This window comes from Chiloscyllium punctatum, chromosome 15, assembly GCF_047496795.1.
Source record: "Chiloscyllium punctatum isolate Juve2018m chromosome 15, sChiPun1.3, whole genome shotgun sequence".
Lineage (NCBI taxonomy): Eukaryota > Metazoa > Chordata > Chondrichthyes > Orectolobiformes > Hemiscylliidae > Chiloscyllium > Chiloscyllium punctatum.
The window spans coordinates 13,660,470-13,680,169 of record NC_092753.1 but is presented as its reverse complement, the minus strand read 5'-3'; the positions used below and the strand labels follow the sequence as shown (position 1 = coordinate 13,680,169).

Sequence of the window (19,700 nt, the reverse complement as noted above, 5' to 3'; positions counted from 1 at the left end):
ACAGATCAAACTTGGAAAATGTCTCTGATTTATCAGTTCCAAAGTCACAGTTCACAGCGACTGCTGCAGAAAAGGTCATTGGTTTTCCTCAAGATTAAACTGAAGCTTTTTTTTTTGGTGTCGAAAACAGGCTGGGTCTGCTGGGGAGGACAACAGCCCACATCTCCTATGTCATTCTCCCTCCCCGTGTCTGTAACTTGTTTCCAGTTCCAACCTCTTCAGTTTGCTGAAAACCAATCAGCTTCACTTCTGATCAACAATTCTAATCCTGATCATCTGCGTATTGCTGAAACCCCTAGCCACAAATAACAGAGTTCACAATAGGTATGAAATTCGACGGGCATCCTGGTAATTTTGCTTTTAAATCAATTCTACCTCCTTGCAATCCACACTTTTTAAAGACAAAAAAGACACGATTCGAACATTAGTTCCTTGCATTTGCGTGTAAGCAGTATAAAATGGAATACAAATTTGCATTTTTTTTAGATTAGATTACTTACAGTGTGGAGACAGGCCCTTCGGCCCAACAAGTTTACACTGACCCAGACCCCCTTACACCTAACACTACAGGCAATTTAGCATGGCCAATTCACCTAACCTGCACATTTTTGGACTGTGGGAAGAAACCAGAGCACCCCGAGGAAACCCACACAGACACAGGGAGAACGTGCAAACTCCACACAGACAGTCGCCTGAGGCAGGAATTGAACCTGGGTCTCTAGTGCTGGGAGGTAGCAGTGCTAACCACTGTGCCACCGTGCCACCCTCTAATACCTGTGAGCCTGCAGTGGTGGATGTCACAGATAGCAATGATTATCCGTTGCCATGGGGACCTATTGCAAGAGAGAGTGGGCAATGTTGTTATGGAGGATTGCGCGGGGCACAGGACTATTTTAACTAAGTTCCTGTTCATGTAAGCTCTGCCAAAGAGGTCAGGCTTCAGAGGAGCACCTGACTGCTCTGCTCAAACCTCACTAGCATTGAGACCTTCCAGTGGTACCCTCCTTAGCGAATGATCGGCACTCCTCACACTGCAGTGGTTCAAGTTATCCCCATTGTAAAGGAATACTGTGCGGAATGCGGCAGTTTTGACCATTAGTTGACCCACTCTCACTGGACCGTGTGGCAGAAGATTGCCAGACCTCACGAGGAAGAAGAACCATTTCTGGACTCTCATGCTTGTGACTACTTGCTTTTGGTTGCATGAGTGTTCATGGAATCAAGGAATCCCTACAGCGTGGAAGCAGGCTCTTTGGCCTAACAGGTCCACACTGACTCTCCGAAGAGTATCCCACCCAAACCCATTCCCCTGACTAATACACCTAGCTTACACATCCCTGAACACTATGGGCAATTTAGCATGGCCAAACTTTGGACTGTGGGAGGAAACCGGAGCACCCAGAGGGATCCCATGCAAGAGGCTCATCACATTTCATCAAAGTACCATGAACCTGGGGTGAAGGGGAGAACGCTGGTCCCTAAGGCACCTCTGGCTCATTGTGTGGGGTCAAAGGTTGAAGGGAAAGTAAAGAGTGCTAGCTCGCAGTGTAAGAACACACCAGAGCAATCACCAGGAAAGTGAGCAGAAAGTTGCTCAATGCACTGATAGCTATCAGGGGTTAAGTACGAAGAGAACGGAAACCCAAAGGTTGATGAGGGCTGCTGGTTGACTGGCTCAGAGCTGAGAACAACATGAGTACACTCAGTGGTGAGTTGGACCTGGTGGCAAAGCAGCAAGCTCCAGAGTTCTGCCTTGTTCCTCCTGGCTGGTCATAGGGACTTCATCAATTGGATTCCTTCACCAAACAGGGCATCTGTTTGATGCAGGCATGGACTGCAGATTAATGATTAATAATCTTTACTTCAGCCTGAAAGAATCACAATGAAAATTAAACACTGCTGTTGCTTTGACTGTAAAATACAAAGCCTTGGAGGTGTGGCAGCAGCGTGCAGGTCTTGGGTGAGGTGGGTTACAGAATGACAGTATACAGTTCTTGCAACATACTTTCATTGCATACCTACAGAATCTTCTTATTGGGTACAAACCGTACCTCCAAAATTCTCTCAATTTTCAAACAGTACTTATAGAATACACCCAGTATAGTCGATTGCATCTACACTATACAGTCAGTACTTGTAGCTTTCTTCGACAATGTGCATACATTATGGGCAGAATATTCCCAACTTAATCACACAGTTCCTCCTGAAAACTTCCACAGTCTGCAGGATACTCCCACAGTATACGCATGCGTGCACAGAGTATTTGCAGTGTAATCCCTCAGTATACACACAGATCACACAGTCTCCTTTCAAATTACAAGGCAGAATGTAATCACAGTACACAACCACACAGAACATACAAATTACACCACAGTACACCTGCAGAAAAAGGCCACAGTACACATAGTACCTTCAGAATATTCCCTCAGCAAACACACAGCGTTAAACCTGTCCTCACACTGTAGCCAAACAATATTTTCATCCCAACGATAGAGAATCCCGATCGTATCCATGCAGTGTTGTAGAGTATCCTGTTACTTCTTCATTTCTTTTGTCTCATGTGCAGCTGAGTGAAATTGTACGTACTAACATTTTCATGAAATCTTTGAAAGTAAGATCATACAAATTGGGTGCAACACTAAGACCAAGGCTGATTTTTGATCTCCACTCTACTTTCTTGCCTAATCAACATGTGCCTTATTTTCCTTACTGCCCAACAGTATATCAACCTCAGCCTTGAATATACATAACAACGGGACACATTGAGATCTCTTGCGATTATTTCATGGTATCTTCATGACTGAATTTACACTGAATGACCATTTAAACAAAAGTGAATTGGAGGAAAAGTTGACTGGAGGAAAATATTGATGATCAAATTGATTAGAAAATGTCCCTGAGTTTTGCATATTTCTGAAAGTGTTTAACACAAATCACCTTGTTATTTTTTGTCTGGACCATCATTGGGTAGTTCATCCTTTAAGAGCCAGGGATCGTTGGCACACCAACAGAATGCAAGGTATTCTGTGAATTTGTGTGCACTCATTGACCTCCATCACAATCCTGTTCTAGAGATCACTGACATTACTCCGATATGGTTCTGGGTACCCAGAATAGCATGTAGCAGATTAGAGCCCAGGGGTGATGAGTGTGAAAACTCATGTAACACAATATAAACACAACCAAACACTGCCTTGATATATCACCCATTTAGCACAAGGCTGATTGACTGTACATTTTTATTTTCTTTAATCTTACAAGTTGGCAGTCTGTGAAACAGCCAATTAAGGAGTAGTGTAGAATATAGGAATGAGTGGCCCAAAGAATCTAGGAGGAAATTCTTATTTGTGAGGGGTAATGGAGCCTTAGTTATGGCTTACATTGGAGCCTGATCAAAGTCTTAGAGTCATAGAGCTGTACAGCATGGAAATAGACCCTTCAGTCCAACTGGTCCATGCTGACCAGATATCCTGACGTAATCTAGTCCCATTTGCCAGCATTTGGCCCATATCCCTCCAAACCCTTCCTATTCATATACCCATCCAAATGCCTTTTAAATGTTGTAATTGTATCAGCCTCCACCACATCCTCTGCCAGCTCATTCCATACACACACCATCCTCTGTGTGAAAATGTTGCCCCTTAGGTCTCTTTTATATCTTTCCCCTCTCACCCTAAACCTATGCCCTTTAGTTCTGGACTCCCCGACCCCAGGGAAAAGACCTTGGCTATTTGCCCTATCCATGCCCCTCATAATTTTATAAACCTCTATAAGGTCACCCCTCAGCCTCCAACGCTCCAGGGAAAACAGCCCCAGCCTGTTCAGCCTCTCCTTGTAGCTCAAGCCCTCTAACCTTGGCAATATTCTTGTAAATTTTTTCTGAACCCTTTCAAGCTTCACAACATCTTCCCGATAGGAGGGAGACCAGAATTGCACGCAATATTCCTAAGTGACCTAACCAATGTCCTGTATAGCCACAACGTGACCTCCCAACTCCTGTACTCAATACTCTGACTAATAAAGGAAAGTAGAGTCAGTGCCTTCTTCACTCTCCTATCTACCTGTGACTCCACTTTCAAGGAACTATGAACCTGCACTCCAAGGTGTCTTTGTTCAGCAACACTTACCATTAAGTGTTTAAATCTTACTCTGATTTGCCTTTGTCTACATTCATCTATTTGTCTATTTGTTTACATTAAACTCCACCTGCCTCTCCTGAGACCATTGGCCCATTTTTTGTATTATTTGTTCACAGGACGTGGGTGTCACTGACTAGGCAACATTTATTGCCCATCCTTAATAGCCCAGAGGGCAGTTAAGAGTCAACCACATTGCTGTGGGTCTGGAGTCACATGTAGGCCAGACCAGGTTTCCTTCCCTAAAGGACATAAGTGAACCAGATGGGTTTTTCCAAAATCAGCAATGGATACATGGTCATCATTTGACACCTAATTCCAGTTTTTTAAAGAAATTTAGTTCAAATCCCTTGATCTGCCATGGCAGGATTTGAACTCAGGTCCTCAAAGCATTATCTAGGCCTCAAGATTAACAGTCCAGGAACAGTACCACTAGGCCATTGCCTCCACTGCTCTGATTAAGGTCCTGTAATACTCTGAGGTAATCTCCTTCGTTGCCCACTACAATTCCAATTTTGGTGTCGTCTGCAAAATTACTAACCATCCTTCTGAAGTTCACATCCAAATCATTTATATAAATGATGAGAAGCAGTGGATTCAGCACTGATCCTAATGGCACACTGCTGGTCACAGGCCTCCAGTCTAAAAAGCAACCCTTCACCACCATCCTCTACCTTTGAGCTAGTTCCATAGCCAAATGATTAGTTCTCCCTGTATTCCATCTCATTTAACCTTGCTAACTAGTCTACCATGTGGAACCTTATTGTACGCCTTATTGAAGTCCATGTAGATCACCTCCACCACACTCCCCTCATCAAACCTCTTTATTACTTATTTAAAAAGCTCTGTCAAGGCGGGCAGATATGATTTCCCACACAAATCCACACACTGCAGAAACCAAACAGGATATCACTGACCAACAAGAATCTCACAATTTCCATTTTTCCTTGTCAACTCTTTCATTGTCATGCTCTTTGCTTGAAAACACCTCCCAGAGTTCATTTATATATCTTTATTCTTTTTGCTGCTAATTTATATTTCACATTGATCCTTTGAGTGCTTTGCTTTGAAATTGTTCAGCATTCTTGTTTTAACCCATCCTTCTGCTCATTTTTCTTTACTCACTGTCACAAAGCTAGTCCCTCTTTTTTCTAAAGGCTGTTCCCCGGCTCAAGGGTACTCTGTCTTTGATTTTTTTTCCACAGGGAAAATAAACCAGGCTGGGCTCCGATCAGTCTGGTTTGGTACAGAGATGAAAAGGATTTTGAGAGGCCTTTTGTTTATATGTAAACAGATGAGACTTCAGGCCAAAGTGGTCATGTTTTAGAAGTGACCTGTATAATGAAAGGGGAGTGGTCAGCTCTCTTGCTGAGCAGTTTAGGTCAGTCCTGAACTGTGTGGAAACTCTCTCTTTCTTTTTCAGCCCTTCAACTTCAACCTGTAAGCATTTATACTGGGTTTTAAAGGGAGTTTGTTTATTGGGACTGTTGTGTATATTCGGAACAGCATACTTAAGTCTCGTTTGGATAGACTGAGTTCTCTGGGGCTCTTTTTATTCTGTTCTTTGTGTTTAATTGTATAATGTTGTGAATAAATTTCTGTCGGTTTTAAAATCTACTAGTCAACCTCACTAACTTAATCTGGATAATTTTCGCCGTACACTTACCGAAACAAATTGCAAAGTTATGGTCTGGGGTTGCCTGCTTAAGAATGTTTGAGTGGTCTGGCTGAGTCGAAAACATCCCTCATGAGATTTGGGCATTACTGGCTGCTCAGAAATTACTTCTTGTCTAAGTACTGCCGTCCGTTTTCATTCCTGTTTTCCCTGATAGCAGCTGATACAACTGAGTGTAAAATGTTGGTGATGAAAATAGACAGTCTACATTATCAGTAAGGGCATTTGGCATTTGGAATGCATTGACTGACACTGTCGTGAAAGCAGGTTCAATCAAAGCGTTCGATAAGGAATTGGATTATTATCCAAAAGCAAAGCACGTGCAAGGTCACGGGGAGAAGATCATGGGGTGTCCTCTTTTGACAACACAGTGGACCAAATGCTTCCTCCAGCACTGAAACAATGTTTTGGTTCTGCGAAATGAAGCGAAGTTGCTTGCATTGACATGGCACCCATAATGTGGTAGGATGCCCTAAGGTGCGTCACAGGAGCTATTACCAAATAAATGTTAACACTAAATCACCTGATACAGCATTAGGGCAGGTGATTAGAAGCCTGGTCAAAAAAATGGGTTCTAAGAAGCAGACTGAGGGAAAGAGGTGAGGTGGAGAGGTGTAGAAATATACAGAGGGAGTTTCAGAGTTAAGGTGCTGACCAGATGAAAGTGCAGTCTCCAGTAGTGGGTCATTTAAATCAGGACTTTCCAGAGGAAAGCAGAGATCTCAGAGGGTTGTGAGGCTAGAGGAGATAACAGGGATGTGGTGGGCGAGGGCATGGAAGGATCCAAACATGCCTTTTTAAAAGAATATTCTGAAACTAACTTTATCTGTACTTGAACTTCTAGATTTCTGGTCCCTTGAGGATCTTTATCGTGAAATGGTGAAAGTCTACGCCGAGATTGTTGAGAAAATCCATAAACGACGGCCAGACCCAGCGACCATTGAAGGCTGCACCCAACTCAAACCCGATAACTATGTCTTGGGATGGCACACCCCTTTCAATGAGAAAGGTATGCGGTACCCACTGCAGGTGTCGTCTTGGTAATCGGGAGCATCTCAATGTCTGACCACAGTCCTGACGTTTCATCTCTCACCATTTCTGTTTTAATGAAGGGTCAGGATTTGGGGCAGCCACTAAAGCCATGTGCATCGGGATGAGGTATTGGCAACCTGAGAAACTGGACAATCTCGTGCAAGTGAGCATCGAATCAGGGCGAATGACACACAACCACCCTACAGGTAATAACGTACAAAGTTGAAGGCCAATTGACTTTTCAAAATTCTTCTATCATTCGCTAAGGTTGAAACAGACCTTTTACATGAACTCTCCCATCTTCACATTCCCTAATTCCTTCAGATCCCCGATAACTCAATCAATTTCTCTCTTGAATATACTCAATAACTGAAAATCCGAGCCTCTGGGATACTGATTTTTAAAGAATCACTTCCCATTGAGAGATGACATCAATCCTCAATCTTCTTCTTGCCCCTCCCATTTCTACAACTCTATTACCTAACACTTCACTTTCAATTACTCCAATCTTCTCAGCATGCTATATTTCCACCTTCTGACCAGGTACTTGAAACTAATCACTTTCTTCAAGTCTTCAACCATAATCTCTACGCTGTCATTTTGATCCTCAAATGGACAGTCCAGAATCTGTGTCTCCAATCCACTGATTTTCTGCAGTGCTTTTATCCAGTTCTCCAGACACTCAATCACATTCTCGTCATCCCCTCTGTATGGCTCAATGTCATCTGCATTTGCCATTGATCCTGGGACTTCTCATTTCACTTCCTTAGTTAGAATATCCAAATAACCAAGATGGAATAGGACTTCAATGCCAGTCTTTGATGTGATCTAATTCTGACTTTAAATCTTTCATTCTTCCTCCTCACTGCTTCTTATTCTTGTCTGGTACTCCTTGTACATGAACTATAATAGTCTTATGTACCTCTCAGAGGAGAATTCACAAATGCTAGCCCATCTCCAGGCTCCTTCCCTAGGCACCCAGTCATGAGACTTCTCTAGATCAATAAATGCAACCTTCATGTTGCATTGACCTTCCCAATGTTTCTCCATCACCTGACTCAATGCTTAACTAGTGTGAATAATGTCAGCTTACCTTCAGGTCTACTTAAGATAGGATCTGTCAAAAGTGCATGATCATCTTTTGCAAGGTTTGTGAAGGTTTGTAGTTCAGGTTGAGGTTTAGGGTGTAGGTTTGCTCACTGAGCTGTAGGTTTGATATCCAGACATTTCATTACCTGGCTAGGTAACATCATCAGTGGCGACCTCCAAGTGAAGCGAAGCTGTTGTCTCCTGCTTTCTATTTATATCTTTCTCCTGGATGGGGTTCCTGGGGTTTGTGGTGATGTCATTTCCTGTTCGTTTTCTGAGGGGTTGATAGATGGCATCTAGATCTATGTGCTTGTTTATGGCGTTGTGGTTGGAGTGCCAGGCCTCTAGGAATTCTCTGGCATGTCTTTGCTCAGCCTGTCCCAGGATAGATGTGTTGTCTCAATCGAAATGGTGGCTTTTTTCATCCATGTGTAGGGCTATGAGGGAGAGAGGGTCGTGTCTTTTTGTGGCTAGCTGGTGTTCGTGTATCCTGGTGGCTAACTTTCTTCCTGTTTGTCCTACGTAGTGTTTGTGGCAGTCCTTGCATGGAATTTTGTAGATGACGCTGGTTTTGTCCATGGGTTGTACTGGGTCTTTTAAGTTTGTTAGTTTTTGTTTGAGAGTGTTGGTGGGTTTGTGTGATACTAGGATTCCGAGGGCTCTTTATCTGTGTTTCAAAAAATCAGGACCTGAAGAGAAAACTTGACAGACTCACAAACAAAGACAAAACCGATAACACAGGGGCATGGATAAAGAACTTATCAGACCGGACCCTATCAGACACAGAAAAAGCGGTACTAGTAAAAGGGTTAAATTTCAATTACTGAGACACTGACAAGAAGGATTTCCTCGTGGCATTAGAAACCACATTGAAGGACAACAATCTCACGGAAGAAACACAACAAACGATCAGACAGATAGTCGCACCTACTCTGAGCCGAAAGTGGGAAGGAAACAAGCTGAACACACAAGAAACGAAAGCCCTAGAAAACCTCAAAAAAGACAAAAACATCATTACATTACCTGCAGACAAAGGGTTGGCTCACAGTCATCCTGAACAGAGGGGACTACATAGAGAAAGCCAATGCACTACTCGCAGACACCAACACCTACCAACAGGTGGTGCTAGACCCGACCCCACAATTAGGAAACAAAGTTCCATATCTCTGAAGAAAATGACACAATTCCGGACAATTAAGCAAGACAGAATTCTAGAAAATGCAACTTGACGGGACCAACACCCCACAATTCTACGGACTACCCAAAATCCATAAACCAGGAGCCCCCCTCAGACCCATAGTCTCACTACCCGGAACACCAACTTACAGACTGGCCAAAGAACTACACACAAGACTGAAGTACCTAGTAGAAGAGTCACAGCACTCCATCCACTCCACCCAGGACTTCCTAAAAATCATCAAAAACACCAAAATAGAGGAAGACGAAACAATGATCTCATTCGACGTAACAGCACTGTTCATCTCCATCAACATCGACCTGGCAAAGGAAACACTTACCACACTTTTAGAAGAGACCATCACCCCCCCCCAACCATCATCAATCACATTACCAACGAAAACATCATGAAGCTAGTGGACCTGTGCCTCACCACCCACTTCACCTTCAACAACATAGTCTACAAACAAACCAACGGCACACCCATGGGATCTCCGCTATCAGGATTCATAGCAGAAGCGGTAATGCAAAGACTAGAACAAACAGCCTTACCAACCATCAAACCAAAAATCTGGGTCCGCTACGTAGATGACACCTTTGTCTTCCCAAAAGAAAACAAGATAGAAGAGACATTTAACTTCATGAACAACACCCTGACAGGCATAAAGTTCACCAAGGAGGAAGAAACCGACAACAAACTCGCATTCCTGGGCGTCACAGTCGAAAGAAAGGACAACGGAGAACTACAAACCTGCGTATACAGAAAACCGACAAACACTGACCAAATACTTAACTACACCAGCAACCATCCCAAAACACACAAACGAAGCTGTATCAGAACACTATTCCAACGAGCCACCACACACTGCAGCACAGACAAACTTCGGAAGACAGAGGAGAACCACCTATTCAAGAAGAACAGATACTCAAAAAATACAGTCCGCAGATTCCTCAGGAACAAACCACGACAAGCAGACCAAACACAGCCAGAAACCCTAACCACCTTACCATACATCAAAGAAGTTTCAGAAATGACAGCCAGACTACTAAGACCATTTGGAATCCTAGTAGCACACAAACCCACCAATACTCTCAAACAAAAACTAACAAACTTAAAAGACCCAGTACAACCCATGGACAAAACCAACGTCATCTACAAAATTCCATGCAAGGACTGCCACAAACACTACGTAGGACAAACAGGAAGAAAGTTAGCCACCAGGATACACGAACACCAGCTAGCCACAAAAAGACATGACCCCCTCTCCCTCATAGCCCTACACATGAATGAAAAAGACCACCATTTTGACTGGGACAACACATCTATCCTGGGACAGGCTGAGCAAAGACATGCCAGAGAATTCCTAGAGGCCTGGTACTCCAACCACAATGCCATAAACAAGCACATAGATGTGGATACCATCTATCAACCCCTCAGAAAATGAACAGGAAATGACATCACCACAAACCCCAGGAACGCCATCCAGGAGAAAGATATAAATAGAAAGCAGGAGACAATAGCTTCACTTCACTTGGAGGTCGCCAAGTGATGATGTTACCTAGCCAGGTAATGAAACGTCTGGATATCAAACCTCCAGCTCAACGAGCAAACCTACAGTGCATGATCAATAAGTTTTGCATGATCAAGAAGGAGAAATCAAACTCATACTGAGTCAGTATGTATTCCTGGGAGTTTGGAGCAATGTGGGAATTCTGAGCAGAGGGGATGAAATACTTTTTCACTTGATTTTTGGCTAATAAGTTTGTAATGTCTTTTTTATGGAATAACTTGAAGTTCAGGACTGAGGGGCCCAGCATGAGAGTAAGAGTGACATCACAGGAAAACCATAAATTCATTAGTTGGTAAGAGCTGCTAATTCGATGAATCTATTATAGGTTACTTTTAGATTGAAGGTAAATAGGAGAAATATTTTATAGATGGTAATAGAAGATGGAGAGGTAAAGGATGAGGTAGGATCGCAGATTAGTGATGGAGCTGATTGTTACCAGGAAATACAAGGATAGGACAAAATGTCAAATTGTACCACCAACTATAAAAGTAAATTCAATAATAGAAAAAACTTAAAGGCTTTGTATCTTAATGTATGAATAGATAGATGAACGGATAGCGTGGGTTACTAGGGGAAGTGAGGGAAGACATTTGACGATGATCTTTGTGTCCTCACTGTCCACTTGAGTAGCACCAGATGATTGGAGGGTGGCAAATGTTATTTCCTTGTTTAAGAAATGGAATAGGGATAATCCTGGGAATTATGTCAGTCTTAAGTCAGTGGTGGGCAAATTATTGGAGAGACAGGATTTATGATTATTTGGAAAAGCATAGTGTCATTAGAGATAGTCAGCGTGGCTTTGTGAGGGGCAGGTCATGCCTCACAAACCTTATTGAATTCTTTGAGGTTGCGACAAAACACATTGATGAAGGTAAAGCAGTGGATGTGGTGGAACTGGATTTTAACAGTGCGTTTGATAATGTTCCTCATGGTAGGCTCATTCAGAAAATAAGGAGGATGGGATACAGGGAAATTTGGCTGTCTGAATACAGATATGGCTGGCCCATTGAAGACAGAGGGTGGTAGTAGATGGAAAGTATTCAGCCTGGAGCTCGGTGACCAGTGGTGTTCCACAGGGATCTGATCCGGAATCTCTGCTGTTTGTGATTTTTACAAATGACTTGGAAGTGGAAGGGTGGGTAATGATACTAAGATAGATGGAGTTGTGGATAGTGTGGAGGGCTGTGGTAGGTTGCAATCAGGACATTGATAGGATGCAGAGCTGGGCTGAGAAGTGGCAGATGAAGTTCAACCTGGAAAAATATGAAGTGCTTCGTTTTAGAAGGTCAAATTTGAATACAGATTACAGGTTTAAAGGCAGGATTCGTGGCAGTGTGGAGGAACAGAGGGATCTTGGGATCTGTGTCCCGAGATCCCTCAAGGTTGCCACCAAGGTTAGCAGGGTTGTTAAGAAGTCATATGATAGGTTGGCTTTCATTAGCAGGGGGATTGAGTTTAAGAGCCATGAGGTTATGCTACAGCTCTATAAAGCCCTGTTTAGACCACACTTGGAGTATTATGTTCAGTTCTGGTCGCCTCCAATACAGGAAGGATATGGAAGCTTTAGAGAGGGTGCAGAGCAGATTAACCAGGATGCTGCTTGGACTGAAGGGTATGTCTTATGAAGAAGCTTGAGGGAGCTAGGGCATTTCTGATTGGTGTGAAGAAGGCTGAGGGGTGACTTGATGGAGGTGTACAAGATCACGCGAGGCAGAGATGGAGTGGATAGCCAGAGACTTTTTCCCAGAGAAATGACTATCACGAGGGGGGCATAATTTCAAGGTGATTGGAGGAAGGTTGAGAGGAGATGTCAGAGATAGGTGCTTTACTCAGAGAGGATGGGTGTGTGGAATGCATTGTCAGCTGTCGTAGTCGAGTCAGATACATGAGGGACATTTAAGCAACTCTTGGCTCAGCACATGGATGATCGTAAAATGAATGGTATGTTGGTGAGTTTGGTCTTAGAGGAGGATAAAGGTCAGCACAACATTGAGGGCCTGTACTGTGCTGTCCTGTTCTATATCCTATGTTCTAAGTCAAGGTAATGAATACGACCTCATAGTCATTTCAGTTCAATGGGATCAAAACTGGGAATTTAACTGGGCTTTCCAGAGAGACAGGAAGGAAGGAAAAGGTGGTGGGGAAGCACTGTGACTAAGATTGAAATGAGGACAGGTATGAGAGATGATCCAGGCTCTAATGATTTGAGGTCCACCTGTACGAATGTAAAATGCAACAAGGGGAAAAAGACATTGATCGGAGTTGTACATCGATCCCTAACAGTAGGCATTCCGTAGGAAAGGTGATAAAATAAACAAATTATCGGAACATGTAAAAACATGGGTGACTTTCATCGTCATGTTGATTGGATTAATCTAATTGCAAAGAGTAGCTACAATAAATTCATAGAGTGCATTAAGGATGGCTTCTGAGAGGAATATGGAGTTGACCAGAGAGCAGGAAGGGCTCATGCCCGAAACGTCGATTCTCCTGTTCCTTGGATGCTGCCTGACCTGCTGCGCTTTTCCAGCAACACATTTTCAGCAGAGAGCAGGTAATCCAGGATTTGGTAATGGGCAATGAAGCAGGTTTAATAAATAATCTCAGAGTAAAAGATCCCCTAGCAAGTAGCGATCATAACATGTTAGAATTTAATATTCAGTTTGAGAGTGAGAAACTTGGATTGAAAGCATCTGTGAATAACTGACATAAAGGGAACTACAATGAAATGAGTCTAGAGTTATCTGAAGTGGACCGAGTGGGAAGATTAGCAGGAATGACAGTAAGCAAGCTGTAGCAAAAGTTTAAGGAGGTAAGTCATGACTCTCAGCAGAAAGATATCCTTGAAGGAGGAACTGTTTTAAGAGAGGGATAAACTAACCACGGCTAACCACGGAGGTTAAGGAGCATATTGAATTGAAAGAGAAAGCAATATAAGAAAGCAAAGGTGAGTGATAGCCCCAAAGACTGCGATACATTCAGAATCCAACAAAGGAGAACTAAAAAGATAATAAAAAGAAAGAAATTAAACTATGAGGGCAAACTGATGAGGAATATAAAAATTGACAGTAAGAGCTTCTTTCAATATATAAAAAGAGAGAGGTCAATGTGAACATATTCTCCTTAGAAAATGAATCTGGAGAGACAGATTAGAAATGGCAGAGGAGTTACACAGATATTTTGTATTAGTCTTTACTGTGCAAGATACTTGGAACATCCCATTAATACGAAAGACTACAGGGGAGGAATTAAGTATCATAACCATTACCAGGGAAGCAGAATGAGACAAACTAATTGAGCTACAGGCAGTTAAGTCCCCACTCCTGATGGCATGAGTCCAAGTATCTGAAAAGAAATGCTATGGAAACAGTAGACACATCGGTTGTAATTTTCCAAAATTCCCTGGAGAATTACCAGAGGACTGGAAAACTGCCAATATGCCACCCTTTTTCAAGAAGGGAGGGAGGCAAAAAGTGGGTAGGCCGATTAGCTGAACATCTATTGTTGGAAAAATGTGGGAATCAATTATTAAGGATGAAAGAGCAGAAAGTTTGGAAAATCATATTCTAATGAAGCAGAACCAGCACGGTGCCATGAAAGGGGACTCACTTCTGACTAATTTGTTAGAGTTTGTCGAGGAAGTCTGAAGCAGAGTGGATAGATGGGAACCAGTAGGTGTGCTGTATTTGGATTTCCAGAAGATGTTCAACAAGGCACCTCACAAAAGGTTAAGTCATAAGATAAGAGCCGATGATGTTGGAAGTAGCATGTTGACATGGAAGAGAATTGGCTAATAAGCAGGAATCAGCGAGTGGGGATAAGGGGTTAGTTTTCAGGTTGGTGATCTGTGACCAGTGAGTCGGCAACTGTTTACAATACATACCAATGACTTGAAAGAAGAAAGCAAATGCATGGACACCAAATTTGCTGCTAAACAAACATAGCTGGAAAGGCAGGTTGCAAAAAGGATACAGAGAGATCGTGATAAGTGGGAAAATGGAGTAAAATATGGAAAACTGTGAAGTTGTTCATTTTAGAAGGGAGAACAGAAAAATGGATTATTATTTAAAAGGAAAGAAACTGCAGTGAGCTGCAACACAAAGGGAATTGGGGGTTACTTGTGCACAGAACAGGGGAAGCTGGCATGCAGGTGCAGCAGGGAATCAGGAAGGCCAATAGAATGTTGACCCTGATTTCAGGAGAGTTTGGAATATACGAGGAGAGAAATCTTACTTCAACAGCACAAGGTCGCATCTGAAGAATTGTGAGCAGTTTTGGTCCCCTTATTTAAGAAAATGTCTAATTTGACTGAACGGGTCCAATCAGATGATCCCTGCTATGGGCAATTCTCTTTTGAGCAAAAGCTAAAATGATTGGGACTTTACTCCCTGGAGTTTTGGAGTATGAAAGGTGATCTCATCAAAATGTCTTGGATTCTTCAGGGCTTTAGCAGGGTAAATGCTGGGAGGATGTTACCCTTCATGGGAGAGTCGAGGACCAGAGGGAATGGTCTCAGAATAAAGAGGCACTGATTTAAGACGGATATGAGGAGGAATTTCTGCTCTCAGAGGGACGTGAGTCTTTGGAACTCCTTGCCACAGAGGGGTGGATGCTGAATGTTTCCCTCTCGTGGGAGAATCTAGAATCGGGGTTGATTTCACATTAAGGAGTATTGAATTTAGGTTGGAGATGGGGAGGGATTTCTTCTCTCAAGATGTGGTCAATGTTTGATATCCTTATCGACAGAGAACAACAGAGACTGGGTCATTAAATTATAGCCAAAGCAGAGTAGGGTCATAAAGAACAAAGAACATTACAGCACAGGAACAGGCCCTTCGGTCCTCCAAGCCTGTGCCAATCCAGATCCTCGATCTAAACCTGTCACCGATTTTCTAAGGGTCTGTACCCCTCTGCTCCCTGCCCATTCGTGTGTCTGTCTAGATACATCTTAAATGACGCTATCGTGCCCACTTCTACCACCTCCGCTGGCAACGCATTCCAGGAGTCCACCAACCTCTGCATAAAGAACTTTCCACACATATCTCCCCTAAACTTTTCCCCTCTCACCTTGAACTCATGACCCCTAGTAATTGAGTCACCCCACTCTGGGAAAAAGCTTCTTGCTATCCAACCTGTCTATACCTCTTATGATTTTGTAGACCTTGATCAGGTGCCCCCTCAACCTCCTTTCTAATGAAAATAACCCTAATCCACTCAACCTCTCCTCATAACTAGCACCTTCCATACCAGGCAACATCCTGGTGAACCTCCTCTGCACCCTCTCCAAAGCATCCACATCCTTTCGGTAATGTGGTGACCAGAGCTGTACTCAGTATTTATAGACCATAGAACATTACAGCACAGTACAGGCTCTTCAGCCCTCGATGTTGTGCCAACCTGTGGAACCAATCTAAAGCCCATCTAACCTACACTATTCCATTTTTGTCCATACATTTATCCAATGACCATTTAAATGCCCTTAAAATTGGTGAGTCTACTCCTGTTATAAAACTCTTACTGTTATTCCAAATGTGGCCAAACCAAAGTCCTATAAACCGTAACATGACCTGCCAACTCTTGTACTCAATACCCCGTCTGATGAAGGAAAGCATGCTGTATGCCTCCTTGACCATTCTATTGACCTGCGTTGCCACCTTCAGGGAACGATGGACCTGAACACCCGGATCTCTCTGTACATCAATTTTCCCCAGGGCTTGTCTATTTACTGTATAATTCAAAATGCATCTCCTCACATTTGTCCGGATTGAACTCCATCTGCCATTTCTCCGCCCAACTCTCCAATCTATCAATATTCTGCTGTATTCTGACAGTCCCCTTCACTATCTGCTACTCCAGCATCTGCAAACTTGCTCATCACACCACCTATACCTTCCTCCAGATCGTTTATGTATACCACAAACAACAAGGGGTCCCAGCACGGATCCCTGTGGGACACCACTGGGCACAGGTCTCCATTTTGAGAAACTCTCTTCCACTACTCCTCTCTGTCTCCCTTTGCCCAGCCAGTTCTCTATCCATCTAGCTAGTACACCCTGGACCCCATGCGACTTCATTTTCTCCATCGGACTTCCAAGGGGAGCCTTATCAAACGCCATACTGAAGTTCATGTCAATAAAATCCAAAGCCTTTCCCTCATCAATCAACTTTGTCACTTAAAGTCATAGTCATAGAGATGTACAGCATGGAAACAGACCCTTTGGTCCAACCCGTCCATGCCGACCAGATATCCCAACCCAATCTAGTCCCACCTGCCAGCACCCAACCCATATCCCTCCAAACCTTTCCTATTCATATACCCATCCAAATGCCTCTTAAATGTTGCAATTGTACCAGCCTCCACCACACCCTCTGGCAGCTTATTCCATACATACCACCCTCTGTGTGAAAAAGTTGCCCCTTAGGTCTCTTTTATATCTTTCCCCTCTCACCCTAAACCTATGCCCTCTAGTTCGGGACTCCCCGACCCCAGGGAAAAGACTTTGTCTATTTACCCTATCCCCTTCACAGAATTCTATTAAGTTGGTAAGACATGACCTTCCCTACACAAAACAATGTTGCCTAGCACTGATAAACTCATTTTCTTCATATTGTGAATAGATCCTATCTCTCAGTATCTTCTCCAGCAGCTTCCCTACCACTGATGTCATCCTCACCAGTCAATATTTACCTGGATTATCCTTGCTACCCTTCTTAAACAAGGGGACAATATTAACAATTCTCCAGTCCTCTGGGACCTCACCCACGTCCAAGGATGCTGCAAAGATATCTGTTAAGGCCCCAGCTATTTCCTCTCTCGCTTCCCTCGGTAACCTGGGATCAATCCCACCTGGACCTGGGGACTTGTCCACCTTAATGCCTTTTAGAATACCCAACACTTCCTCCCTCCTTATGCCGACATGTCCTGGAGTAATCAAACATCTATCCCGAACCTCAACATCCGTTGTGACCCTCTCCTCGGTGAATACCGATGTAAAGTACTCATTAAGAATCTCACCCATTTTCTCTGACTCCACGCATAACTTTCCTCCTTTGTCCTTGAGTGGCCAACCCTTTCTCTAGTTACCCTCTTGCTGCTTATATATGAATAAAAGGCTTTGGGATTTTCTTTAACTCTATTTGCTAAAGATATTTCATCACCCTTTTTAGCCCTCTCAATTCCTTGTTTCAGATTGGTCCTACATTCCCAATATTCTTCCAAAGCTTTGTCTGTCTTCAGTCGCCCAGACCTTATGTATGCATCCTTTTTCCTCTTAGCTAGTCTTACAATTTCACTGTCATCCATGATTCCCTAATCTTGCCTTTCTATCCCTCATTTTCATAGGAACATATCTCTCCTGCACTCTGATCAACCTCTCTTTAAAAGCCTCCCACATATCGAATGTGGATTTCCGTTCAAACAGCTGCTCCCAACCTATATTCCCCAGCTCCTGCCAAATTTTGGTACAGTTGGCCTTCCCCCAATTTAGCACTCTTCCTCTAGGACCACACTCGTCTTTGTCCATGAGTATTCTAAAACTTATGGATGTGATCACTATTCCCAAAATAATCCCCTACTGAAACTTCAACCACCTGGCTGGGCCCATTCCCCAATACTAGGTCCAGTATGGCCCCTTCCCAAGTTGGACTACTTACATACTGCTCTAGAAAACCCTCCTGGATGCTCCTTACAAATTCTGCTCCATCCAGGCATCTAAAACTAAGTGAATCCCAGTCATTGTCGGGAAAATTAAAATCTCCTATCACCATCACCCTGTTGTTCCTACATCTTTCCATAATCTGTTTACATATTTGTACCTCTATCTCTCGCTCGCTGTTGGGAGGCCTGTAATACAGTCCCAACATTGTTACCGCCCCCTTCCTATTTCTGAACTCTGCCCATATTGCCTCACTGTTCGAGTCCTCCATAGTGCCCTCCTTCAGCACAGCTGTGATATCCTCCCTGACCAGTAATGCAACTCCTCCACCCCTTTGACCTCCCTCTCTATCCCACCTGAAGCATTTATATCCTGGAATATTTAGTTACCAATCATGCCCTTTCCTCAACCAAGTTTCAGTAATAACAATGACATCATACTCCCAGATACTAATCCAAGCCCTAAATTCATCTGCCTTATCTACTACACTTCTTAAAACAAATGCACCTCAGACCACCAGTCCCTCAGCATTCATCCTCTGCCTACTGCCTATTCTTCCCCTTAGTTACACTGACTTCATTATCTAGTTCCTTACAGGCTTTAGTTACTCACTCCTTACTGTCCATTAACCACCTCATTTGGTTCCCATCCCCCTGCCACATTAGTTTAAACCCTGCCCAACAGCGTTAGCAAAAACACCCCCAAGACATTGGGTTCCAGCCCGGCCCAGGTTAAACTGTCCAATTTGCAATAGTGCCACACCCCCAGAACTGATTCAATGTCCCAAACTTCTGAACCCCTCCCCCCTACACCATCTCTCATGCCACACATTCATCCTGCCTATTCTTTCATCTCTACCCTGACTAGCATGGGGCACTGGCAACAATCCTGAGATTACTACCTCTGAACCTGACTTGTTAGCTTGGCTTTGAACTCACTAAATTCTGCTTGGAGGACCTCATCCCATTTTTTACCTCTATCATTGGTGTCTATATGTATCACGATAACTGTCTGTTCACCCTTCAGAATGTTCTGCAACTGATCTGAGACATCTCTGTCTGTGCACCTGGGAGGCAACATACCATTTTCAGTCTCATTTACAACCACACAAATGCCTATCTACTCCCCTTACAATTGACTCCCCTATGACTATAGCCCTTGCACTCTTTTTCCTGCCCTTCTGTACAGCATGGTGCCATGAACCTGGCTACTGCTGCCTTCCCCTGGTGAGCCTTCTCTCCCAATAGTATCCAAAACGGTAGACCTGTCTTGGAGTGAGATGACTGCAGGGGATACCTGCATTGCCTTCCTGCTCTTTCTCTGCCTTTTGGTCACCTATTCCCTTTCTCCCTCGGCAATCCTAATC

At 43.4% G+C, this 19,700-nt stretch overlaps 1 protein-coding gene across 2 annotated transcripts in view; it reads left to right on the top strand.

Moving 5' to 3' along the window:
- adprhl1 (ADP-ribosylhydrolase like 1) overlaps positions 1–19,700 on the top strand; it is a 53,395-nt gene that overhangs the window by 19,115 nt on the left and 14,580 nt on the right. For both annotated transcript variants that reach the window (XM_072584672.1, XM_072584674.1), the window contains exons 2-3: positions 6,656–6,820; positions 6,924–7,049. In XM_072584672.1, the coding sequence (XP_072440773.1) occupies positions 6,656–6,820; positions 6,924–7,049 (291 nt within the window). The remainder of the gene's footprint in view (positions 1–6,655; positions 6,821–6,923; positions 7,050–19,700) is intronic.